Source organism: Pezoporus occidentalis, unplaced genomic scaffold (genome assembly GCF_034315485.1).
Source record: "Pezoporus occidentalis ecotype Australia unplaced genomic scaffold, CSIRO_AGI_Poc_V1 ctg52, whole genome shotgun sequence".
Classification (NCBI taxonomy): Eukaryota; Metazoa; Chordata; class Aves; order Psittaciformes; family Psittacidae; genus Pezoporus; species Pezoporus occidentalis.
Window position 1 is genome coordinate 918,259 of NW_026915858.1, and position 27,359 is coordinate 945,617.

At 37.5% G+C, this 27,359-nt stretch overlaps 1 protein-coding gene across 9 annotated transcripts in view; it reads left to right on the forward strand.

Moving 5' to 3' along the window:
- Nucleotides 1-27,359, forward strand: part of PLD5 (phospholipase D family member 5) — a 163,347-nt gene that overhangs the window by 63,984 nt on the left and 72,004 nt on the right. For 3 of the 9 annotated variants that reach the window (XM_062637348.1, XM_062637350.1, XM_062637349.1), the window contains exon 2: nt 2,852-2,988. The exons of 1 other annotated variant lie outside the window; for it this stretch is intronic. In XM_062637348.1, coding sequence (XP_062493332.1) covers nt 2,852-2,988 — 137 coding nt within the window. Of the gene's footprint in view, nt 1-2,851; nt 2,996-27,359 lie in introns of those variants that run through there. 5 more of the 9 variants (XM_062637356.1, XM_062637357.1, XM_062637355.1 and 2 more) reach the window with 3 other exon arrangements.

Consider the following 27,359-nt stretch of genomic DNA (forward strand, 5'->3'; position numbering starts at 1 on the left):
CTATTTGTAGTCATGCTGTTAAGCTGTATGTGAAACAATTAATCTGTTACAACTGTCAAAGACAAATGTGTAATTATAAATGATCTGTGTGAATGAGTGCAGTAAATTAGATTTGTGCAGTTCTGTATTTTAGTGCTGGTATATTAGCAGTGGTCTTACTAGTGGTACTATGTGCCGCTCATAGTGAGAAGCAGTCAGTCAAACTGCAGAGCTTGACAAGCTCTACATAACAAGGATTTAAACCTTATACAAATTTCAGCTGCAACACAGAAGTCAAGAAACCTTGAATATGTTCTCCAAATTTATGTGGAACAGGATTTAAAGCTAGATTAGGGGCTCCAGTCAGAGTTATGTTGTCCGCCACTTTCCATGTTCCTGGAACATAAACCCCGAGGAATTGCTACCATTAAATTTTCTGGTATTAAAGAAACTTAAGGCATCTGTTGCACCTGCCTTTTTTATTGTTGTTTTGTTTTGTTTTGTTTTTTCTCTCCTTGTGATACTCTTTAGATTTTATATAGCTTTTGGCCTTAAATTTTAAGCCGGTTAAAAGGGCTGTAGGGCTGTTTTATGACTTATGACATGTGTGGTAGAGGTACAGTGGGCTCCTTTTAATGAAACATCTCTTGCTGCCTCCATGTGTGCTGGCCCAGCCTTGAAGGCTACTGTGGTTCCTGCTGGTCCAGTGACCCTGTAGCTCTCTCTAGTTGTTCACACAGCAAAGAAGATGGGAGTTACTCACAGGAGCGATGACATAAAATAATTTGTACTGAGTGGCAGCTCGGATGCTTATTATTACAATTATCCCCAAAATGTGGACCTGGGACTATTCCCAGTGAGTAGAATGGCTGTAGTTTTCCTGGTTTGGGAGGAAAAAGAATACTAATGTTGCAAGCCATGCTGGGCCACGTCCCCTGCTCTTAGAGGCTTGAGAACAAGCCCCAGCTCTGTTTGACTCTCTGGTATGGGAGTAGCTTTGCTATGTTGCTGCCATGGTGATATGCTCAGTGCTTGGAAGAAGCTGCATCAGTTTCTGCAAATACACTTACAAAACTGTAAAAAACTGCATGAGACTATGATCATCTTGGCAAGAGTGCTAGCCCTCCTGACGAAGAAATGCCATAAAGCAGTGTCCCAGATCTGAATACCTCTTTATCTTTGACACTTCGTTTGTCTTGCCAGTAGTATGAGGCAACAAGGCAATGTTTTAACATTTTTCTCTTAAGTTCTACTGTGCATCTGACTGCAGCCTTAGTTCTGGACACCCAAATGCAATCATTTCTAATTCTTTTCATATGTTGCCATGATTATACCGAGTATCAGAAAAAAAAAAAAGTCCAAATTTGATTTGTTTCAAAAATAGGCCTTGTGAATGGTTGAAGATGACTTTCCTATGCTGCATTCTTGGAAGATTTTAGGTAATTTATTAGAAAGCACAAACATGAATATATATTTCAAATGTATAAAAGTGTCTAATATGCATTGCATTTAAAATATGCCTATAACTTAAGCAGCTTATTCTGTGTTACAGTTGGGTAAAAGGATTAATTTCTCACCAAATTTCTGAATATTTGTTCCTGGTTTTTTGAAGGAGTAGTTTGCTGCATTTTAGATTTTCATAGACTGAAATAAAGTACTTATATCTTATTTGTTCTGAAAGGCATAAGCTTGTTTCTTCTGGGATGTGCATTAGTTTGCAAGTTTTGGAAGCCTATTTAAAGTAGTTTTTTTATGTATATGGGAAAATGTTCCTATTACTCTGAAACTTATTATATCTTAAACAAAATGTCAGGAGCAATGCAAATACTATAAAGTTGCTTTTCAGCTGCAAAGATGACATTGCTTTGTTTCCCTTACACTTTTCCTACTTTCTCACTTACCCATTCCTTTATAAAGCTTTTCTTCTTTACGTGACATTTTAATTACAGGGTGATAATTAAAATTAAGAAAATAACTATGGCAACAGAAGTTAGACTTTTATGTTTTTATTTATAGTGTGTTTTTTTGCACACATTATAGTTGTTTGAATATTTGGTTTCAGAAAAAAATATTGTTTCATGCAGCTATGTAAATTGCATGCCAGGAGATTGTAGAGGTTTCACCTTTTTCTGTGGCTTTACGTGATTGCATCTGATTTGGTACTGAAGGATTTCATATTGTAGAATAAAATAGTGCTGTGCTGTGTTTTAATATTTAATCTGAGATTATTAAGATGCAGATGATGAGGGCATTGATGCAGAGGGTATTGCCTGTCATGCTAAGCAACAGTCACCCATTTTTTCCTTCAATCCCATCTATCATCTGTGAATTATTTTTCCGTATAAGTACTTTAGGGCAAGGACTTGCCAAAGTGTCTCAGTTACTGTGGCAGTCATAGTAACAATGTCAGTTACTTTGTGTAGCAATAAAAAAAGCCTTTGTTCTTCATTCTGCTCGCAATGACATGTTTTATTTCAGCCAAACACAACAAAACTCTCAAGACTTTTGGGTGCCATCCTAAGTGCATACTTTACCTATGAGGCTCAACCAGAAAATATGTAGTTAATGTAAGAATCATTATTTTAATGCACAATGCTTTCCTTGTGTTACAAACAGAAAACAGTTTGAATTATGGATCTTATTTTTGACATGAATTATTTAACAGAGTCTCAGAGATTTAAAATACATCTCAAGGTGATACGTGAAAGACAATTTTGAGAGTGTTTTCATGCTGAGGTGTGTTTCATGTTGACAGCTATGGCAGTAAGATCTTCAGAGAATTTCAGATCTTATGTAAAAGATTTAGAGTCTCAGGTCATTGACTGGAATGTGCTCACACCATTAAAACTTTTTTAATCTTAATCTCTTTCAGTCCCAGCAAAGATGCATTGTGATCTTTGCACTGGTATGCTGCTTTGCAATTCTGGTTGCACTGATATTTTCGGCAGTGGATATTATGGGAGAAGATGAGGATGGACTCTCAGAAAAGAACTGTCAAAATAACTGTCGGTAAGAGGTAACAAACAAAACTTCTCTTTTGGGGTGGATAAGAACATGTGTGTGTTATAATGGCATGTAGTAATTACCATAGTCCTGTAATTGGGAAGAGTAGGCAAAAGGAAGAAACAGTTTCTCATTTTGAATTTCTGGCTTTGGAAGTTGGTTTGGCAAAACAGAGCACGCTTTTTGGAGTTGTTTTTGGTGGTTTGTTTTGAACAAGACCCTTGTGTTAGTACAATTATTTTGTAAGCCTGGGTCAAAGCCCATTAAACTTCAGTAAATGAGTACTGGGGTGGCTCGCGTAGTTCCCTATTCTGTCATGTCTGTCGTTCATTAAGAGCTGCTTTCTTTTTTCTTCAAGAAGGTCACTGACCTCTGCTGACCTTAGACTAATGTTCCTTTTATATAGGGGGACATTTTACATATTCCTGTTTTCTGCACTCCCCTAAGAGACACAGTTGCTTGCCTAGAAACTGTGAAGAAAATTAGTAATATGGTCAGAAAGACTGGAGCACTGGCTATGTGGAGTTCAGATTTGCCTCTGACACCTCCACAGTTATGTATATCTTTTAACTTTAGATTTCAGTAGGTGATGAGATTTTGGGGACCTTTCATTTCCAGACTCTGAAGTTCATTTTGCTGCTCCTCACTATTAGGTTCCTTCATGAATTTGTTCATCAGCGATGACCAATGCTTTTTCTGCATGGTGTTGTCCAAGGTCACCTTCTGTCCACCAGTAAAGCTGATTTAACAAACATTTGCAGGCTTCATTCACAAGTGGATTGTTTTTGGTTTGGTTTCTTTTTGTTTTGTTTTCTTTTTTTTCCCCAAGGCTTTTTCTTGTATATAGAGCACCCTCTCTGATTCATTTTGAGGGAAAACCCAGGCATCCTTAAATAGCTTCTCAGAAATCCATTCTAATCTAATCAGGGAATTGCTGGAGTTGGAAGGGGCTGCAGTTCTGGTCATCCTCCAGTCCATGACCCTGTTCAGAGCAGGTTTAGCTACAGCAGCTTGCTTGAGGATGTGCAATGTTGGGCTTTGCGTAGCTCCAAGTATGGACTCCATAGCCTTCCTGGGCCACCTGTTCCATTGTTGGTTCATAGTCAGCCAAGCTACCAATGGCTGGGTATGTAGTGATTTGGACATAATTTATATGTATTTTTTTACAATAATCTAATGAAATATTAATGTTCCTTTGAAATAAGGAGAACAGTCTTCTTATTTCTGCTATTCCTTGTTGATTTTGTGTAAAAACTCTTTGGGGGCATTGCCCTTTTAAGTTGCCTTGTCACAGTGCAGTCAGCAGCAATTCACAATCCAGCAAATTGGATTATGGTTTTGCAGTAATATTGGATTTTGCAGTATTTTTTACATGCTGCCGCCTTTTTTTTTTCTTTTTTTTTTTTTTGAGAGGGTTGATTCTTTAACTCTGTAGCTCCTTTCAAACAGGACACACCTGCAGCATGGGGTAGCTTTGCCCTAAAGCCAGCTATCCTTCTGGCACCATTTTTTGTTTTTCCTCAACATTGCTTTGCATTTGTAAAATGGCTTGGCCCTAATCTGTTCACTCTTTTGTATGCCTACAGTTCTGGGCAGCCTTCTGGTATCTTGTCTGCATTTTCTACATTTTTTCCAGCTAGCCTGCCTTTCCACATCAGGGCCTTAGGTATTCTTCACTGTGAGTTGTTGCCTTCCAAAATTTTTGAAGATACTGCATGTATCACCTTTACACCCACTATCTCCATGTGTGAATCTTTGACAGAACTAGGTCAGATGAGGGGAAAGTTTTTCTGCTCATTGGCTTCTGAGTGCTGCACACAACTTCAGCACACACAAGAACTACTGCACCATGTTTTCCTCTTAGTTGTATCAACTAATGGCTCCCTTTTTGTTCTCTTTGGCTGCACAGGCCTAGTCAATGAAGAACTTGGGCTTCTTTACTTTGTATTCTTCAAACGGTAAACAATTTCAGAGTGGGGGCAATGTACAGTGCTATGGAAAACCAAGATACTATTTTATCCCAGCATAGGAGATTGTCTGTTTGTATGGGTTACACCCATCTGCCTTTCCAAAGACTACTCACCTTTGCTTAGCTTTTTCTTCATTGGTGTGTGTCACTCTTGTCTCTCCTGGACTGTTACAGGAGCCCGGGAGAAAATCCAGCTTTAAAAGTAGGAGTCAGTTAAATTGGTCTGCACTTACAGTGATAAAAGTGATCTCAGACCCCAGCTCTATTTTAAGGTGCCTTTCACAGAGCGATTCAAGTCCATGATCTAGCTACTAATGCCTGAACCAGAAGGCACATCAACGCTCTGTGTATAAACTGCCTAAACCTTTTCTAATAACAGTATCCGAGTGTTGGCAGCTGCTACCTGCTAACATTGGATCCTTCTCTGCATGATGAACCTGGGCTCCTTTATGTGTTTAATATATTGCAGACTTAAGTGCTGCAAGATCAATTTCTGCCTGTGGTATATATTTAGTACTTGGGGTAAGCACTTCCAATATGTAAGCCAAGAATAATTGAATACTTATATTTCTGCTGTGTGAGTACTTTCACTGAAATTCAGGAACAGGCACTTAGGTTTGGAGGATATGTTAAGACAGAACTGTAATAGATGGTCGTACTTTGGTTTTGTTAGATGAAATGATTGTCAAATAAAACTTTATGATATGTGAATCCTTTTTTAATCGATCAAATTTGTGAAGAAGCTTGATGGGAAGGGAGGCTATTGATTAGAGAAAAACTTCACTGATGATTTGTTAAAGGTTTTCGTCTTCTGAAAATCAATTTAATTTCTGTCTTTTTATTTTAAAGGAAAATATGTCTGAAATAGAGCTGTAGTCTTTGGCTAGAAATTTTTCAAGCTTGTGCCAAAAAATAGCAAGTGAGAATTTTTTAAAGGAGGAGAGAGAAAGAGAAAGTAAAAGGAAGACACTTTTAGCAGTCTAGAGGTTTTTGTAGCCTGAGAGAAGAATCACTGAGGTATGTTTTCCAGTAAAGCCTACATCTTTTTTTGTTGTGACTGTACTGTTGTTCATGGATACAAATGCAGTCTTTCTGATCTGCTTCTGGTAGTTCAACATGATGTTCCTATTCTGTTAATCATTCCTTAACTCTTATTACATAAGGAATACTTACTGCATATGTTGCCCAAAAGACCTTACTCTTCACTGATGTATTTTATTTCTCTCAGGGTTTTGTACCAAAAACAAGTCATGGAAGTGGAAAAGCAGCCTGTTTCGCATGTCTTCTTTGGTTGTTGACACCCATCTAAAAAGTTGCATAGGAAATGGCACTTTTTAAAGAAACTGTTTGAAAGCAAAATTGTGATTTGTAATCTTTAAGCTGCTCACTGAAATAATCAGTCAGTGGTTGAGAACTGACATGCATCTGCCTTACAGGTCATTTGTGACTGTCACAATGTGAAGTCATATTGCTGTAGGCTGCAAACCATTTCCCATTTTATTTGTTAGAGAGAGGAACTTGATATTTAGTAACACTGAGTAGAATATTCAAGAGGAACTTGAATATGTGAAATTTAAATAATAATTTTTTTTTTCATTTGAAATATAGATACAGAAACTTAATTTTTTTAGCCTCCTTTACATGCTGTAATCCAAAAAATAAAAATAGGTAATTTAAAATAATTTGCGTCCCTATCCTAATAATTGAGGGCAAATATTAGGACAAATAAATGTTCTTGTAAGATTAACTACCAGGCACCTCTGGAAAAATTACTGTATCTTCTACTGATACATACATTGCAATGCAAATAAAGGTGAGGGAAGGTCTGTAGAATTTATCAGGCACACAAATTTTGGCTTCAGAATTGCAGTCAGAATTGGGAAACTATTGGTTTAGGTGCAATAATGTTGTTTGTACTTATTTACACTGTCACATATAACTTTCAAACTGTGATCTTATATGTGAAGAGACTGGCTGACTAAAAGTAGACTTTTTAATTTATTTTTTTACGACTGTACCAGTTCTGCTGAGAGGCAGCATTTCACTTCAGAGGGTGCTGCACATTCTTGGCTTCCTTCCACAAAATTTGATTTCAGAATGCTGGACTTAAAAAATACAAATGGTTTTTGACTCTTCCTATTGAAAGGAGTGTCAACCAATTGACATTTAAAGAATAAAAAAGCAGTAATGACTGTGAAAAGCTTTTGCACTTCATGTTTGGTTGGGTTACAAATAATTCTCTTGAGACATCCACATTAATGTTATTAGGCAGTCCTGATGAATGAGACTGCTTAAGAGGATACGCTTAGAAGTCTGGGAATTTTGCCTGTCTTGCTGTGGATCCATTACATGCTGCAGCTATAAAATTAGATTATTGTACTTTGGAAATAGTACTTTTTAATGGCTGATCTGTTGTGAATAAATCTTGGCCTCTGATATAACGTCAGTCAAGGCTTACTTAGCATTGTTGAAACTGGCTGATAAACTAAAAATAACAATCTGGGAAACAAAAGTCATTACAGCTAGTAAGAGATGGTCTCTGTTACCCAAATTGTTTGCAGCAAGGTTCAGCATGCCTCTTCTGCTTGTTCCTGCTGATAGTCATACTAGAGTCCTACAGAGCTTCCACATGCCCTTAATTATCCTCATCTCACTGGTTTTTGCAATATGAATCTAAGCAGTAGTAGCAGGTAGCATAGCTCCTGCCTCTAGCTATGGATTTGGTAAGGTGGGAAAGGAAGCAATGGTAGCTGCTTTCCACAGTTCCCATGTTAGGGTGTACAAAAACTGTTGTCATAATGATTTTCTTTTTTCTTTTTTCCTTTTTCTGGTGATAATGGGAGTATTTTCTTGAAGTGTGTGTGTGCGTGTGTGTTCAAAAAGGATTCTGTCTTGCATTCTGCTCCAGTGACACAGTTTTGCTATTTTGATATTTCTCTTGTTCTCAGAGTAATACAGAATGAAGGCATTTGTCCTTTTCTGTTTGGATTTCTGTTGAAGGAATTTGCTTATCTGCATAATATGAACAGCAAAGCTACTTATTTGTGATTGTAGGGAGGTTTTGACCAATTCTGCCCTATAGCAAGTAGGTGGTGATACTTGGCAGTGTTTGCGTTTGCTTTGGAAATTGTTCAGATTGTTTTGGTTAAGGCTTTTCCTCCTCTATAGGTATCCTGCAGAGGAGCTGAATCTTCCTGTTGAAATGATGAACTTAGATTTCAACAGTACTTTGCAGCACTAAGTTCTAGAGATTAGATCTAGTTGTAAACAGTAATTAGTTATATTGATGAGTTATTATGTGTTGCATGCACTGCTTTCAATTTCATTAGAAGTTTCTTTATTCTTGGTTTGTGAGAGAGGGCGCACAATTGGATTCCAGAACAGATTTTTTTTCTATTGCTTTATAAATTGTTCCTTCAACTCCTCTCTGCTATTTCACCAAGTAAGGTTTTGCAGCCCTGTGAAGTAAGCATACTGCAGCACATGCTCAGTGTTGTTTTACCTTGGAAGTCCTTTGCCCCTGGCTGATTGTGGGGGAGATGTTCTCTGTGCTGCATGGGTTCCAAACATAGCAAGGTTTATATTGATGGATTTCTATTTAATAAACAAACTCTGACAGGCACAATAATGAAAAAGCTAAACAAAACAAGATGCTCAGATTTGAAAACAAGCCTGTTAAAGAGCAACAGAAGATTTCTATTTACAACACACTTAGAATACTTGGTATAAAAATGCCTTCTGTCAACATGATGGGTAAAGGGATTGGGGGCACCCTCAGTAAGTTTGCAGATAACACAAGTTGGGTGGGAGTGTTGATCTGCTTGAGGGTAGGAAGGTTCTACAGAGGGATCTGAACATGCTTGGCCTTTTTGAACCTCTTCTGTGTGGTGTCTCATGTGGTCTTCCTATGTCCACATCTCTCTATTTAGTCAGAGCATCACGGTCTGTGAGTAGCACTTTAGCTAAGTAGTACTCTTGTGTGTTGAGCAGATGAACCTCTCTGTTTATGATCTCTGTTAATCAGAAAAGTACAAGTTTGCCTCCTTTATTCAACTTACCCACATCCAGTTGTCCTGACCAAGAGTTAAAAATGCACTGGGGGACTTGGTCCATTTTATTATCATTACTGTTTTTTGTGTTACATTTTAGGGTTTTTCCATAATGAATTTGTTTGCTGTCAACCTGAATGAAAAACAGAAAAATAATGCACAAATACCAGCCCTGGCATGTGCTAGATACAATTCTTTTTCTGTCACTTATTCCCTACTTAATGACCAGTCCTTTCCAAATTAGGCTGTTACAAAATTATCATAGAGTTTAAAGCGAGTTTTCATGACAGACAACATCATAATTTGGTACTTTTAAATCTTGTTTCTTCACATACTAAGTGTTGAAATGGCTCTTCTAAGAGCCATCAGTGATTTTCATACCTTCTGATATGAGGAGGAGGATTCATCTTGCCTCAGACTAAACTTTTGATGGATATTTAATGGCACATTAAAAGTGCTGGCTTTGACTTTTTCCTGTTTTTCTAGATCAGCATGGAACTCTCAGAATAAATATGTTTTATTCATACATATGACCACAGATGATAATCTGATATCTTTTGCCTGTTGTCAGGTATATAGCTAATTGATCTTCATCAAACTCCAAAAATATTTCTTTAAAAAAGCTCTTGGGAAAAATCAGGTTTTGGTTTCTTTGTTATCATTTTTGAAATGCCACCTAAAGTCAGATGGACTTGAATCAGTCTCTAAAATAATAAAGTTTAGAGCTCAGCTTCTATTGGCTAAGTATTGGAGAAAGATGCAGTTTTATGAATAGCTTAGCAAAATACACATATGTGTAAGCTTTACAACTAATCATAAAACCTTAACGGAAGAATGAATATGCCACCAGCATGAGGTTAGAACAAAAATCTGTAGTCTTTCTTCCACCCAGTATTGTGTCACTTATATCATCTTGGCAGCGCATGTTTTGCACAGGTGCTGGTGGAGAGTAGGCAGATTTACAGTGCAATAAAGGCGCTAGAGGATGCTATGGGTGATGTATTTTGGGCAATGAAGGCTGAAGTACTGGACTAGAAGTGTCTTCTCAAGCATTCAACCATAGCTATTAGGACAGTATGGTATGTTTTATAGTTGTGTGTGAGCTACCGTAAAGATATCCTGAACACCTTCCAATTTTGGGCAAAGACGCAACGCTACAACCTGGATGCAGTTCATCACTGTAGTAACTTTGGGAAATGATACGGGAAAGCAGTAGAGATGTAACCTCTGTACGACATTAGACAAACTATTCCTTTTCCTAGTGACTCATCTGTTTGCATGTGAAGAGAGTTGTTCAGGACTGACTAGAAAGGAGAACGCAGTGAGGTGCTCAAAGTTGCTCTTGAGAAAAGTCATACAAATGTCTGGGTTTTTGTCAGAGGTTCTGTGCTGGGCATGTTTATGTGGTAGTGTTCCAGCTGGAAATGTACTTCTAATCCTTCATGATATTTTGATGTTTTCAGGGCTTTTTTGAGAGTCAGGATGTTGCTATTGAAATACATTCCACGGAGTTTTCTGTACAGAGTAATTACCAGTTGCTGATTACAATTTTTTTTCTAAAACGTGAAAGGATGGGGGCTTTCATGTTTTATTTTGTTAGGGTTTTGTTTGTTTGGTTTTTAGTTTTGCTTGGTTTGGGGTTTTTTATTTAAATCTAAGTGCATCAGTCTAAAACATTCTTTTAGTAGAAATATAAATGCTACTTTATCAAGCTACATAGCTTGTGCCCATTTCCCTTGTCTTCCTCTCCTTGAGTTTTAATTTGGATGCAATTTTAATCAAATGCAATTCTACATGGACTAAAATTAATTACCCTTAAAAAAAAACAAACAAACAAACAAAACCCAACAAAATCCAGAAATACAGATACCTAAAAGCAACAGACAATAGTCAAACCTATTTAGTGCTCCCAAGGTGTCATGGAACATATCCATATAATCTTGCTTCTGTAATTTGAGTGCTGGCAATGTCCTTTGGGAACGGATACTTTGAGTTGTTTTTTTTTTTCATCTGTGGATATTTATTACCATTCCTACCTTGACTATATCTGCTGAATTTGCAGTGCTGATTTCAAATTGTTGCTGACTAAAAGTTTTGAATTTCCCTTCATTGTTTTACAAAGTGGTTTTATTTGTTCTTGTGGGGCAGGAAGGGCATTAATTAAGCTTAAGGGATTTTTGGGTTGTATGAATGTCAACATCATAGAATATCTTTTTGTTCCTATTCTGCAGAAGAGAGTTATTACTTAGAAGATTATCAGTAAATTATTTCAAACACTATAAGAACCTGTTTATTTATGGGGAAAAATATTTTGATTCTTGACTGGTTTCTCCAACTGTGAGCTAACATGTGTATCCATCCCAAGTCATACCAAGATAACCGGGGCTCTTTAGAAAGTTGCATAGGCCAAGAGAAATAGAAGGTAACAGTCATATCCCCTCTTATTGTGTATCGATGCATGATTATTTAGTCTAAGTTAATGTTGCTATTTACAGTTACAATTTGTTAATACCAGATTATGTAGGAGGAAACAAAAAGACAACATATATTTTGTCATTAAAATAAAAAGGTCAAAATGTCACTGTAATATGTATTTGTGATATTCAGGCCCTGTCAAAAGGTTTTGTATGAATTTGCATTGTCACAAGCTGAATGCAGAAATAAAATAAAAACATCTCACTGGCTAATTAGTGTAAATGACAGTAGCTATTTATACAGTATTTGTTGAGCTTTTGAGAGACTCTGTAAAGTTGATAGGTTAGAATATTTTGCTGTGTTTTACGGAGGGGTGAGCAGGGAATGGGTTGCTGCTCAAAAGTGCTGAATAGAAATAACCCAGCTGATGAGGGGCTTGTGTGGTTGCTGTGCACCTTTGTACAGCACTTTAAGTACCTCAGCTGTTAAATTTTAGATTATTTGAAAGTTAAGATAATGGTATTTACCCAAGACTTAAATATGGTACAAACAAAGGAAAGAGGCTGAGATTCTTTCCAGTGGCTAAACTGAGTCAGCTTTTACAATGTTATGTTGGGAAGTCTGAACTCCTGATTACTGACTGATGGATATTCAGGGTGTTCACTGCAGTGCACATACCATAAAACATAAGAGGAGAGAAAAAAAAAAAGGCAGATTTAAATTTAAAAATACATTGTTAACACCAAAAACAGCAGCTGGATTTCCTCATGCATGACAGGGGCAAGAATGGCTTCACCTAAGAAGGTCAGCATTGTCTGAGTTGTGTGCGCTTTATAGTACTTGCCTCTGTTAGAAAGCAAACTGCTCGCCACAGAATGGGGTGCAGAGCTTCTCCAGCTGCAATTTAGAAAATATTGCTTAAACAGGCTGTCAGGAAACAGGCACTCGGTATGGGCGAACTATTGTATTTGGAAGACTTTTACGAACAGCATTTGTAGATTATGAATTTTGAAAACGTTAGCTCAGAAGTAAAAATGTTCAAACAAATAGGATGTTAAGAAAACAAAATCAGTTGGAATTCTTAAAAAAAATCTTCCTTTTCTGATGGTGTCCTTGTCCTTTCATGTCTAGAGATTAAGCATGAGCTTTTGAAATACGTAGACAAGGCAATTGTGTGGGGTTTTCGATAAGCGTATCTTATAGATCTTCAATTACAGTATGGTAGAGAACAGAGAAAACTAAATGATGTAGTGCCTCTTGGTTAATAGTATATATGGCACTCTAGATAATAAACAGCCATGCCAGATAAATTCCTTATTCTAAATTCAGCAGAATTGGATCACACTGTTTCTTTTTTTCACTAGGAGTTTTGTAATATGTACCTCATCTTTCTTCATTTCAATTCACTTCAGATCCTCAGGATCCTCATATTTCCATTCTTTATAGTTCAGTGTTGCATCTAGATGTCTACAATGTGATAATGTGAGCTACAGATCTGCTGTTTCCAAGGACGAGGTTTTAATTTTTAAGGCACTGAGTGTGATGTGACACCTAGATGGTAGGAAAAGGGCAGAGGCAGTGGGGCATGGACAAGACACTGGGAGGCACTAACGGGGAGAATACCATTCTCATTAATGCCAAACCAGGACAGATTTCAAGAAGTTCCAGTGTGAGTGTGAACATTTTGAATAATGAATGGTGGTGCTTTAAATTGTTCATCTACAGTCTCTTACATGAAGTAGTTCCTATTACTGCTCATGTGGACTTAGTTTTCTCTTGGCTTACACTCTAAAACGATTTTGTCATGCAGTAAAGATGTCTCCTCCTTACTTTATTTTTACAGCTTTTTAAATTTTCTTCCCCTTGACAGACACCTGTAACTTATTTTCCTTCCCCCTTTCTTTGCCTTGTCATTTAAGTTTGGCTGTGTGAGGTTCTCACAGTGTGTTTGTGTTTCCCTTGGGCTTTTCCTTAAAGGTCTTTCTGTGGGCTTCCCCTCTACCCTGGTGGTTTAGAAAGTGGCACAAATGCCATTCCTTGGAACGTTTTCAAAATCCATTTTACACACATGCATGTTCCCAGCTTAGATGAACTATATCAAGTCTCTATTTGGAGACAGTGTCTCAAGAATAAGCCTGACTTGGCCCCAGTGCTGTAAATATTAAACAGATTGGCTGTTCTATGTATTAGTATCACTAAGAAGGATTTAGCTAATTAGTTAAGAAACAGTTTGGTGTATTTATTTAGATGACTGTGTCATAAGATATTTAACCCACAGAACATGCTTGTGAGATCTCAGTTTTATTGTCTTGAAATCAAAATACTTAAGCTGTTGTGTTCCTGTGAAGGAGTACGTATTTTCTGACTGCAATCAGTAGTTTAACAAGGTGTACTGAAACAATAAGGCAGACTCTTCTTGGGTTGGCCAAGGGATATCTTTTGGGGGGAAATATGCAGGGTTAGTGCTTAACCAAGAGACACTATGGAGAAAAAGTGCTGTTCTGCTTTCAGTAGAGGGGAGAATGGCTTTAACCTCTTACTTGGACTTGGATTCCTGGACTTAATTCACCCATTGAAACTGGGTGTCCAAGTGCTCAATGGCTCCCCTGAAGAACAGCAGCTCATGCTATTGGAATCACCTTAGGTCAGCCACCTCAGCCTGAAGCTCTTAAAGATGGCAGGCACTGACTAGCTGCTGGCTTTACTGCTATTCTAATCCTGCCCCTTATTTGTATTAGAATCAGACACACTGCTGTCCCTGCTTCCAAGTAGAAACCTGTAAGGCTGTGGTTCTCTGATTTTGCTCTTGCTTGTTTTCTCAGAGTGCATGCAGTAGTTACAGCATAAAGATCTGTAACTTAAAATCCACATACTAGGTACAGCTTATGGGAGTTGAAGTTACAATTAGCTATGCTTTCTCTCTTTGATGAGTTTGTACAGAAAGCTGCTTCTTTTGTTAAGATCAATCAAAAAATAAGGATTTTGACATTCCTCCCTACACAGAGCCCATGGATCATGAAGGGCCTTTGTTTTGGCATGCTTATTGGAGGTGAAAGGTGCTGTTTGAATTTTGTGTGGAGTGTAAAGACTGGTCAGGTCAGCTGGTTTCTCCTGCCTCAGCACCCTTGGGCACTTGTCTCCCATAAGAATCTGCCATAAGAATCTGCTGACCGTCTCTCAATCCTCCCTGCACAGCTGCAAAACCCACTGGAATGTTTAAGTGCTGACAGGCAGAAATGCTGTAAAAATGTAAATTTTCTTCTGCTGTAGGGCAAGATGCCAAGAAGTGCTTTTTTAAATGTTTCACTGCTGAATAAGGGCTTTGGGGAATTGGTACAGGTGGAATGCAGAATCTTGACCAATGGGAGAGAAGCTTATGCTGTTAAGACGGCTCATACTTTGGCTCTTTAGTCACTTCAGGACTTTGGCACAGAGGGTTTGCTTTCTTTGCTACTGGGATTTTAACAGAAAATAATGGGCTAAGAAGTAGTGTTCTGCTCTGTTGGTGCACAAAGCAAGGACTGCTTTGTTGCCTCCAGAATGGCATTGTCTGCAGTAAATACTGCACTTAAAAGCTGTGTAGAAAAGGCCAGGGTAGAAAAGTCAGCTTTCATTCAGCAGATATTTTAGCTTTTTGTGCACATTGATGCTCTGAAGGGCTGTGACCAAGTGAAATGAAGAGTTGTGCCTTTGACTCTGTCAGTGGAATACTAGGACTTGTTTTGCTTTTTCTTTAAAAGCAAAATTTAAAGATAATAATGTTGTTTTCTGTTGCAAAAGAAATAGATGGTGAGTGCTTTGCCCAGATTTTACAACCAGCTGTGACCAAGAAAATGTAAAAATTAGTTTTGTTTCATCTCTTAGCTGAAGTAGTACAGTGGCTGCATAACAGCTGACATTCAAGGCTGTTTCAAACAGTGTTATTTTCATACCTTAACCAGGGCTTTAAAAAAATAAAGGAGGGGTTGATTGTATTTTGACTTTTCTGTACTGTAATAACATACTTCTTATATCAACAATGCAATAATTTTATTCTCTGCTAGTCCTCCTTTGTCCCATATGGCTGTTCATATGTGCAAGATACATCCTCTGAAGTGCAGTCACTTATAGTGAACTACTGTATTTGTGTTACTGTACTTCATTTTAGCTTTCAGTTTTACATCAGATCACAGTGAGGACAGGTAGAATCAGCACTTTGCAATTCAGCAAGTTACTTTCTCTGAGGATTGCCACTACCATCTTCAGAATGTTTTACACAAGTATAAATAATAAATAAAAAAAAAAAAAGTCTTTTCCAGGTGCTTTCTCATAAAACTACTGAAGTGCATTTCATGAGCATTGCTTGAGTCAGCAGTATCAAGAAATAGTAGCTCTTTGTAACAGATTATCTGTAGTGATTTCAACAGTACACAAATATGGAATTAATCTATATACTTCAATATTGTCTAATTTTAGTCTGAGCAGTTGAGAAAGGGGCATACACATGTATTTAAAGATTCTCACAACTTTTTCTGAGAAAAATCTGGGTCATACAGAGCTGTCTACAGTATTCAGTGCAATGTGTGAAAGCCCCATTAATAGGAGCAACATACAAAGAAGGCAGCAGAAATCATACCCTCCCACAGAGGGATAAAACCTGAAAATTTTATTGGGACATTTAACACCATTTGAAAGGCTTGGTGGCGTTGGCACAAATGTACCCTGAAGGTGTGCACAAATTCGCTTTTGGAGATCTCAGCCTTGCTTATATATAATCCTGTGATAATTCATCAAAGGCCTATCAGCTGGATAATCTGTTGCTGTAACAAACTTGTTCATTCTCAAGCTGTATCTGAGAAACCGTACTGCAAGATAAAGGGGTTATCAGTGGAGTCAAGATTAGTTAGCTGTATTAGGATATTAACCTTGTTAATTATTGCCCTGATGCATTTGTGGAAAATATGTGTGTTAGAATAAAAAATACATTTCTGTAAGTTTTCCACTAGCCCTAACTATATTAACCTAGTGTGCTACTAGGTAACTAATCCAGGTGCAGCAATTCTAAGTAAGAGTTAATTGTAGATTTGTTACTGAAAATTTAGATTTTAGTTGTTTCTGTTATATATTTCATCTGGAAATAAAATGGAACTGTCATGTCTAAAGTTTTAACTCACAAATTCCAACGTTGATGTTTCTAGTCATAAGCAATATGACTTTGCTTTTTTATTTGAAAAATCCACTAAAGATAATAAGAGCTTTGAACCAAGTTCATAAATTTATTCACAGACAACAAAAGTTTGCTTTTAATTTCTTTGGGGCGGTACATAGATGTGGTGTTTAATCAGTAGTAAAAATCAAAGAATGAATACCCATTTTCCAAATGGTACCTTTTATTTAAAGCTAGCTTATGTCATACCGGAAGTAGGTGGTCTTCATAACAGTTCTTTGTTGCATCTTCTCTCCCTCTCCTTTGCTCTCCAATGATCCATCATTTTCCCTCTTCCAGGTTTCAGACGATAAAAGTTCACTGAACTCATACTGTTAGTAATAATGTGGTAATGAAAAGGGACATTTGTTCAACATATTATTTCAAGTTTAATGGACTATCTAGCAAGTCAAGGATGATGATTGGTCTTTTACTAATAATGGCTGGAATGTAGGACATTCTTCCTAGAGATTTAGTGACAGATTAGGAGTAAAAGATAGCTGGAGGTATACTGGAAAACAACAAACCTTTGATTAATGTTCCTCAGTCCCCAGGAAATATTCTGTGTTTGTCTGTGTTCAAGGTCAAAAGTAGCAGCAAAACTTTGACCTCCCTGATCCATGACTTTCTTTTGTTTTATGAGTGCATGTGGTAAATACTTTCCTATTGTTCAATGCCAATGTTTTAAGAAGCTAATGCATTCTAGAAGGTCATCGCGTTGCGTACACATTAACTGGCCTTGAAATTGTTTGGGCAGAATTCTGGCTTGCATGAGATGTAGCATAAATGAAAATTTTCCATCTCTACATCAGGAAAGGAAAAGATAAAGAAAGGATCTTTGTTTATTTTCTGAGGACTGTATTTCCAGCAGGGTTCTTCTAAAAATTATTATTATTTTTTAAAATCCATAAGGGCTCTTTTTTGTTGTTTAAGGAGCTGCAAGTTAACAGTTTTAAAGGGAAGGCACTGCTCACCCCTCTCTGGTTTGGTGTGATAACGTCCCCATATTGGTATTGGATGTAAGTGGAAAAGCATAGTAATCAAGAGTAGAGCATGGAGATGGTGTAACTGAATTTATCATTGCTAAATGAAACAATCAGTTTATGACCTTCTTGGGTCTTTTAATTTTACTGTGAGGGATTTTGTTTGTTATAATGCTGTCATCTTTCTTAAAGCTTCTTGAAAGCTCTCCTCTGTATGTGGAGAGCCATGTGTAGGATGGGAGTGTGGCTGCAAGCCCTGATTGCTGTTCGGAACAGCAAAGAGTCAGGGCACCCATCTCCATCTGCACCCTGTAGGTGCTTAATTCTTGTCTCTGAGTACCTCTGTTGGAGTATTGCTACCTCTCTGAAACAGCAATTACCATGTTTGAATGAGATTTAGTGAAGTAACTACTGAGTTGAAAGTTGAAAATAGTGCTGCAAGGCTGTAGAGTTTTCACTTGTTCTCATAGTCTTTATCTCATTTGGTGAATGACACAGAATTACTTCCAAATTACTCTAACACCCCTACGTAACCAAGTGTTTCTATTCTTTGAAGAGTTAACATGTTAAATTTACTACTTTCTTTTTTCCAAGTTTATCTCATTTTAAATGCTTAGCTGCTTTTTATTTTTATGCAATATGACAGTAAAAAGAAGATTTTTAGTAACAATATTTATCTCATTAAGTTCATTTTAATCCAAAATGTATTTCATATGCAAAGCATTTGTAATAAAGATTACTTGGAAGTCTCTATTTCGGCATGGAGTGCAACAGTAACACAAATGATCCCATTTTAAAAAACATGTCCAATTTCCAGTGAAAAAGAACCACTTTGAAGCAGTAGAAAGCATTTTTTAAGATGGTGGAATCTTGCTGTGTTTTTGAAAACAACATCTGAGAAAGTGATTTTCATTACAAATGACAATATTTTGTGTATAGCTACTAAGTAGAAGCAAAACATTTCTGCTAATGCTTAGCAATTTTTTGCTGAAACTTAGTCATCTTCTTTAATGAAGTTGCTTTATTCATGTTCTTGTTGCTCTTTGTAGCACAATAGAAAGCACAAATTTCAAGGAGTCAATAATTCAACTAGGCAGTTGGGGTTTGTACAAGAAGGTACTTTGTGTGTAGGGTTCTGGATTGGGGCCTTGATGTTTTTTGACAGAACAGTTGATGTCTTCTACGTACAACAATTTGTTTATTTAAAAAAAATAAAATTATTTCCTTCTGGAATGCTTGGAAGGGAAGGGACTGAAAAACTCAGGTGAGGGATGCATAGGGATCCATGCCTGTTTTTGTGTAGATATTTCTGGCTTCAAATGTCCATACCCCTTTATAAGTACACTTGTTCAACTGGAGTACGTTAGGGAATATTTTTGCTTTGCTAGTTAGTGTTCCTATTGAAGTATCTTCCAAATAAACCTTACTTTTGGTTTTATGTATCTATCTTCTGTCTTACAGTTGGTTTTGTTCTATAATAATTTAATCATTTCCAGATCTCTCACTCACTGTAGTGAGTTTTCCACATCCTATCTGTATTGGGTTTTTGTTATTGTTGGTTTTTTTTTGTGGGTTGTTTGGTTTGGTTTGGGTTTTTTTTTTGGTTTTTGGTTTTTTCCTTAATTTACTCATTAGAACAGGTAGGGGACTTCCAACCTGAATTATTTGATGATAGTGTCTGCTGTTTTGTTTGCTGGAATGCCAGCTGGAGTTCCTTCTTCCCTTCTGCAGTGGTGTTCTTCCTTATAGTCATGTGAGCTTTTTATGTCCACTTCTTGCAGGGATGTCTGACATCCCTAGGATTCAGTATGACATAGGTGATTTTGGTGATTGCCACCATCTTTGCTAACAGTTAATTCTGGGTCTTTCAGCAGAATTTCTTTAAGCTTTTTTGCTGCAGATCCTGATCATGATACAATTTCTTATCAGGGACTGGGTTAATGCTTCAAAATTGCTCTTTTCAGACTCCCTGTATTTTCACCTTTTTGTCCTCTCAGCTTCACAACAATTACCATGTTTCATACCTCATGGAATTTATCATTCCTCAGGGTCTGTGGTTAGACTGTTCTTGAATTAGTTGAAAGTAATAATAAAACATCCTTAAAAGCAGCTTTGAGAGAAATAAGGCTACTTCGACTGTCTGCTGCTTTGTTAGAACGTGTTGCTTACCATTTCAGTAAAGGGCTGTGAAAAGCTTTTTCTTATGTCTGCTACACATTTCAGCCATCATCTGGCTTTTAATCGTTCTGTTTCTTTAATCTTGGTATCTCTTCACTTTGCTTCACTCCTTGAACTTTACAAATTACAGCAGTCATGCAGAAGCAGGGAATGACAGAGGTCTGGTTTTGTGAGTTTTCTGACTTAAATATATGAATAAAGAAATAGCTGACTGTGGAGCCTCCTAAAGATATGTGTACCCACAGTCATCATCAGAATTAAATTTGAACAAGAAAATACATGATCTGAAGGCAGGAAATAAATAGAAGCGATCCCATACTGCCCCTCGTCAGATTGAGAATGGGAAAACCCTTTTTCAAATTTGCAAGGTTATAATGGATCTTAAATATGTATTTTGGTTTCTCATGAGGATATATGAAACATTTTGGTTAACAGTTTAATTTTATTCACTCCTAGGCAGTAGTCCAACTCTAATTTAACTGGATTTTCTATCTTTATACTGTATAAGGGAAGCAGTTCCTTAGGGAAACTGTCATAAAAGAAGATAGAATTGCTTAGAGAGAGGTGCAAGGCTATTTACATCAGGCAAGATGTAACCAGAAGTAAAAAGGAAGTATTAATGTCATTTTCAATGGCACTGACAAGCTTTAATCTGGAATACTATGTGTAACTGACCACCAATAACCAAGAAGGTTGAACTCATAGTGAGTAGGAGGAGGTTCTAGGAAGGAAGAGTTTATATAATAAAGAAGACACTAAAGGCACTTGACTGTGAGGGTGAAAGCTAAGAAAGGAAATGATTGTCATCCGTAAAAATATCACAGGAGAGAGACATGAGATCTGGGTTACTGAGGGTAAAGGATAGAGCAAGTAAAAGGATATCTAGTGAAGCAGATTTCTGCCTATGACAGCAGCAACATAAAAAATATTCCAGTATGACAAGTCGTGATAAAAACCCCTCCTTGTTCTATTATCTTTTCCTTATCTAGAAAATTTAGGAATAAACGCATATGAAACATTGTTTGAAGTAGCAAGGACAGGTACTTGATCACCCAGGAAACCTTTTCTATTTCAGTTTGGAACTTCTGTTTTAAGTTCCTGCATGCTGCCCAGGGCTTGCTGTGTTACCGTGAGAGCTGCTTGTAAGTAGTGTAACCACATTTTTAAATCAATATATCTGATCTTGTATTTACTGCAGCTAAAGGTAAGCTGCAGCAGACTTTCAGAGCATTATAATTAGGAATAATAATTAGAAGTCTTAGTCGATATTGTTATGCTTCTTGATTCTATGTTTCTTGTTATAGGGAAGGTGCTAACATAACCATAAACCCCCACAAAGCAAACATAAAAAAACTCCAAACAAAATAAACCACACAAAAAACATCACCCAAAACAGTAAACCAGATTAAATTTGCCTCGTGCCTCTGATGCAGAGTTTGAATGATGAGAATTCAGGCAGCAGTACTTAAAATATTGTATATTAAAATATCAACCCCAAATATTGTATATGGTCAGTGGACATTTTCAGAAGCCCATGCTGCTACCTCCCAATGCAGTAATTCCAAGGAATTTGCCAAAGATGGATCCTACTGTGTTTGTTACTACTGTTAGAGTAACAAGGAGCCCCAGATGAAGTGTGGCAAATTCATCTACAAAATTAAAACTAGGAGTAGCACAAGACCTCTATCATATAGATTTATATTTTATTGTGTCTTTACACTTGCCTTTATTAAATGTAGGTATGCTTATTTCTGGTTCTATGGCTTGGCTGCTCAGTTTGATACTGGACTTTAACAATCAGTTATATTTTTCAGCAAGTGTGCTGTTATGATTCAGGCTTAATTCAGCAGAGCTAGAAACTTAAAGGAGAGCACCTGAAGCAAACCCACACATTATTTTTATTCCAGAAAGGTCTTTACACATATTTTGCCTGATCCCTTCAGTTGCATTCTAAGGGGATTTTTGTTTGTTTATGAGGCATTTGTTACCGAGTCTTAACAATGTTAAATAATTTTATACAATGAAATCAACAACCTTCATTTCAGCATTCTGTTTATGGAGCAAGGGGCAGTTGATAAGGATTATTTTGGTATGAGCCTGGATTTGTAATAGTGGAGGGAAAAGGTCAGTATTGAGCTGGACTGACCTGCATAATTCAAGTAAAAGCCGAAGTCTGCATCAAGTATATGAGAAGCCCTAAGAAAATCAATAAGGCTGCTTAAAGGCTCAATGCTCAGTTGCGCTTTATATATTTTTGTGAACTGAGGCAAAAATCAGTCATATCATTACAAACAAATGAAGATCTTTAATGTTTGCTATTTATTCTTTCTTTCCCATGTCTGTGCTCATTTTTCATTCGATACATTATATGGCTGCTCTCTTAGTTCCAGTATTAAAATGGTTATGGCAGGCTAGATTTAATTTCTAAGGTTCAGATTTGCTTTGGCACAGGGGAAATATTGTCCCCAGTAGGTTGAAGTGACATTGTAAAACATCTGGTCAATTCTTTCCCTCTTTTGGATGCAGTTTTGCCTTTGAGAATTGAAACTTGCATCTGAGATACAATTGTGTAAATATAATTTCATCACCTAAAATACATTTAATTAGAAATCGTTCACAGGTTCGAACCTTAGATGACTTGTGGTTTTGTACAGTGGGTGCTTCTTGTGAAACTTCTGTGCCTGTGGTTTGTTACAATATTGTGTGCTCCTCACTTGAGGAGAGTTGAAACAATAAGATGTTATTGTTGGTAGGTTCTGAAGATGATGGTGTAAGAGGGAGGGAATCATCTTTTTCCACAGGGCAGTCCAAAGAGAAAAGGTATTCCTGGAGTGCTTCAAGTTCCTTATTCTGTAGGCCCACAGAACTGAGTCTAATCTTTCACTGCTAAAAACCAATATTTTTCCTCTGACATAACTGCTGACTGAAATTCTTAGTTTTTATGTTGTACCAACCAAGAATCTGGCACGTAAAATCTGCCAGGTTTGATGGATGCATTGTGCATGTCTGCATGCTATATTTGGCTTGTAGACATTGTGATGAGTGGGCACAAAAAAACAATTATGTGGGAATAGCAATAACAAAGTGATCTCCCAAGTTGACTATGGAAAATATAAAAAGGCCTAAATGGTGAGGAGTTAAAATATGTGTTGCTGTATAGTTAGCATACGTCAGTCACTTCTGTGGAGTGATAAGAAAAATTGAAAGGAGACTAACTACAAAGAAGAAGCAGCCATAGAAGGGGAAAGCTGAGAAGCAACTTCCTATCTGGGCATTAGCTGAAGTGCTTAAAGCTGAAGTTCAGTGAGCACTTGAAGTTGGCAGGGCTGTTTATTCCTGCTTTGGTGCCACAGCCACCTCCTGCAGCTGTATGTTAAATAGGATCAGGCCACTCACTTAGCTGAAGAGGCCTGTCTCTTTTGAGTCTGGTCACAGATGGCATTCACAGAATTTAGGCCAGTGGTTAGGAAATCAGTCAAACTGCAGTAGGTGCAAAATGGCTTAACCGTCCCTAGCTAGCTACATGTAACTTAGCAAATTATCTGCATGTCTTGCATTTGTAATGCAAAATGCTGTGGGTCTTTCTTGAGCCAGGGTGCCACACTGGCCCAGGTGAGCAGTGAGACTGAGGAGTCACTGACCCACTGCTGTGATGAGGAGCAAAAGCCTGGGATGAGTATGCGCCTCTTCTGCTTGTGGCAGCACAGCTAAAAGTAACACTGCTGTGCTGCATGCTGTAGCTATAGCTCTATTTCTTTATATGCTCCAACACAACAGTCTAGTAGTCCCATTTACATGCACACCTTTAAAACTGTTAGACCACTCCCTTTTTATTCCCCTAGGTTGCAATTCACATGTCCAGGGAAAGGGAAGTTAGGAAATCTGCTTTAAACTATCTAGTTAGGCCTCATATACAACAGGTTTTTACCTTTTTGCTCTCATATCTCATGACTGGTTACCAGATTCTGAATACAAAGAAAATCAAGAGATGAATCTTCCTTCAGAACACAGACTGATGCTATGTTTCTCTCAAATTCCAGCACAGTTTGATATCTTAGTAATTGTTAATATGCTCATTGCAGTGTTTTATCATTGGGCACGTGGAATCCTGTTGAAAATACCTATTTTTCAGGAGGCGTTAACAGCAGCTTTTCAGTTTAAGCATCACACTAATCTACTCTATCACATAACTCAGAAATATTCAGATAAAACTCTGTACCTGGACCCTAATGCTGCACGTCTGCAGAAAAAATATATCTAATGCACTTATCTGCATTCACTACATATCTCATTCAAAATGTAGTCTTAAACCAGGCATTCAGCATCCCAAGATTTTGTTTCTGGAGATCAAAGTTTTCATGACTAAAATTCAAAAAGCAGACAGGTAAATGTCAGCACAGAGCTTTTGTCGTGTGCATACACTCGGGCACATGCACATGTACAAATGCACGTACATGTGTCCCGCCAGTTTTAGAGGACTGTTACAGAGCTTCTGGTACTTTCAGTTAGATGCTAATAACCTAGGTAGTTTTGAGTACTTAGCTTGAGTTCACGGTCCATTACACGTATGACCTGGATTTTCTTTACTGGATGAGTCTGTATTGAGACAGACTGGAGGATTAATGTTCTATACCTTATCATTTTAATATGTTGTGAAGTTGAAATTATGAGAACTTTTATAGTTATGTAGTAGTTACAGCTAAACTCTTCAACAGAGCTATAAATTTTTGCTAATAACCCAAATAACCCCAAGTGTATTCAAGAGACAGACATACAGCTTCTGCCTATTTTCACTGCCCTAGACCTCTTTCTACTCTAATTAACCCATATGCTAAACTAAAAGTATATCTATTCCCTTCAGAGGAAAAAATTGGTATATCAGAAACAAGCCTTCTCACTGTCTGACCACAGAATTTTCAAAGGTGATGAACCCTTAGCCTGGGACAAAATTTACTTGGAATTGCTAAATGCAAGTCATGTAGCTGAATTTAGAAGAGTCGTCTTATTGAGGTCAAGGTCTGTACTTTGTTGGGCATTAAATGCCATTATACTGCTTACGACATTTCTGTTGGCTTTCAGGAGTTTGAATCTCAGCTCTGACCCCTGTCTCTCTATAGCTTCACAGAAATCATGTAAAGTTACATTCAGGTTTCTCAGTCTGTGTGAGGTAGGTTTGAGCATATTCAGCTATATAACCACAGTGTAGCCTGTGTTGGCATTAATAGATGAAATGGAACACCAGGAAATCGGTGAAGGGAAGGACATTTCATCCAGCAGGTGTAAGGTTATCTGCTAATGATTTTGAGTGTAGGAAGTGTCTGTTTTAATCTCCATGCTACATTTGTTCTGTTTTGCTTTGTTAGTATGCCATTTTGCAGACTAAATTATGTCACCGTTCCTGATCTTCCTCAAGGTCTGTGAATGACCTTCTCTCATGGAAGTTTTTGTTATTCTATATTTTAAAAACCTCTTTGTGGGTTATATTGGAATGAAAATGAGAGCTAAATTTAGCTTTTATTGATTGAATTGGGGCTTGCAGACTCAAACTTTTGCACAGAAGGTTTAACAAAACTTTTATTGACTAAGCACTTTTGTGTTAAAGGAACTTTGCTGTTTTACTAAAGGAAAAGGGAAGATTATGAAGGCAAAGTCACTTAGTTTAAAAACTTGTGGTTGACTTTTTTTGTTAATTCTGAGTTTGATGTTGAGTTTTTGAGTAAATAGGGAAATATATTGGGGGGGTTGGCAGAATCATTTCATTATTAAGAGGAATTCTAAACCATGAAAACAACATTTTAACTGGTGCCCTTGATAAATGAAATGTCAAAGGACACAAAGTACTTACTATTTGGTTAAATCGAAGACTAGGAAATATATTAACAGATACTATCTGTTCTGACTAACAGTTTCACTAACGGGAATGCATTTCGCTTCTGTTACATAGAATCATTTAGGTTGGAAAAGACCTTTAAGATCAAGTCTAACTATTAGCACTGTTAAGCCCACCACTAAACCATGTCCCGAAGCGCCACATCTACACGTCTTTTAAATACCTCCAGGGATGATGACTCGGCCACTTCCCTGGGCAGCCTGTTCCAATTCTTGGCAACCCTCTTGAAGAAATTTTCCCTAACATCAAACATCAGGTTGCCCCTTGTGCAACCTGAGGCTATTTCCTCTTGTCCTGTTACTTGTTACCTGGGAGAAGAGACCAACACCAACCTCACTACAACGTCCTTTCAGGTAGTTGTAGAGTACAATAATGTCTCCCCACAGCTTGCTTTACTCTGGGCTACACAGCCCCAGTTCCCTTGGCAGGTCCTCATAAGACTTGAGCTCTAGACCCTTCACCAGATGTGTTGCTGTTTCCATTGCATTTCATGCAATTTTAACAGTATTCAATTAGAACAAAGATAATCAAACCCAAATTATAGAATGAGAGGAGGTGTGTCACATTCTGTATTTAGTGCTAGTACTGTAGCCTGCTGAAAACTATGCAGATTGAAAAGTTAAGAGCTGATCCCCTAGTGAAGAGCAAGTTCAGCCCAACAGTTAGGACAGACTTTCTTACCAAGTGGCACCTTGTTCCTGACAAGGATCCTTTTAAGAGAGAGATGAATATCCTTTTGCCCAGCAGATTTGTCTTGCTACGTTCTTTGAACAAGTAGATGGTTTTAACATACGGAAAGGAATAAGAGCCCAATTTTTTTTACATATCTTCATGGTTTCTCTTCCCAAATGTATCTATAGAGCAATGATGCAAACCTGCAGGTCTTACTCCATTACACTTTTAGGTTTAGCTTCCAGCCACTTCTGGAATCTGGGTTTATAATATGTAGATAGAGCATTTTCCTCGACTTCAGGCCTAAATAACTTGAAATCCTTATATCGGAAATAAGTGTGTATGTGTTTGGCTGGATTAGGGCCCTAGTCTCGAATATAACATGCTAATCTTCTTGGACCTGGAGATACTGGAGATATTCAAAACCTGATGGGACAGTGTCTTGAGAAACTGCTGTCACTGACCTTGCTTTGGCAAGGAGGGTTGAGCTACATGATCTCCAGGTTGTCAGCCCTTCTGAAGACTGTGTTACCTTTTTGTCAACTTTCAACTTGCCAAAGACAGAGTTAGGAAGAATGGAAGTTAAGCTAATGCTTTCCAGTGTGGCAGGACTTCAGTACATGGGAAACACAACTACAAGCCATTGGAAGTGACCATGACAGATTCAGTCCTATGAGTTCCTTTGTGGGTTGCTGTATATTTGTTTGCATAGGTTCAACCAGAAAACACTGTATGTCAGGTGATATTCTAATGCTGACAAATTTTGAACAAATCTTGTGCACTTTTAATTTTAGATAAATCTGAATCACTTTTGATAGATTATCTTTTGAATAATCATTTGATCTGAGGAATGTCTTTGGAGAATATTCAAAGTAACTCCCTCCTGTATCTGTACGTGACTGGGTAGGGGATGGCAGAGGCCAGGAAGACATGGAGTCGTTTCTCTTTGCTGCTGGATTGTTGGGTGAGGGAGGGTTTATGTCCTTGTAAATATAACTTTACCTTCTCTGCTTTGATTTCTTGCTCTTTGAAGGTG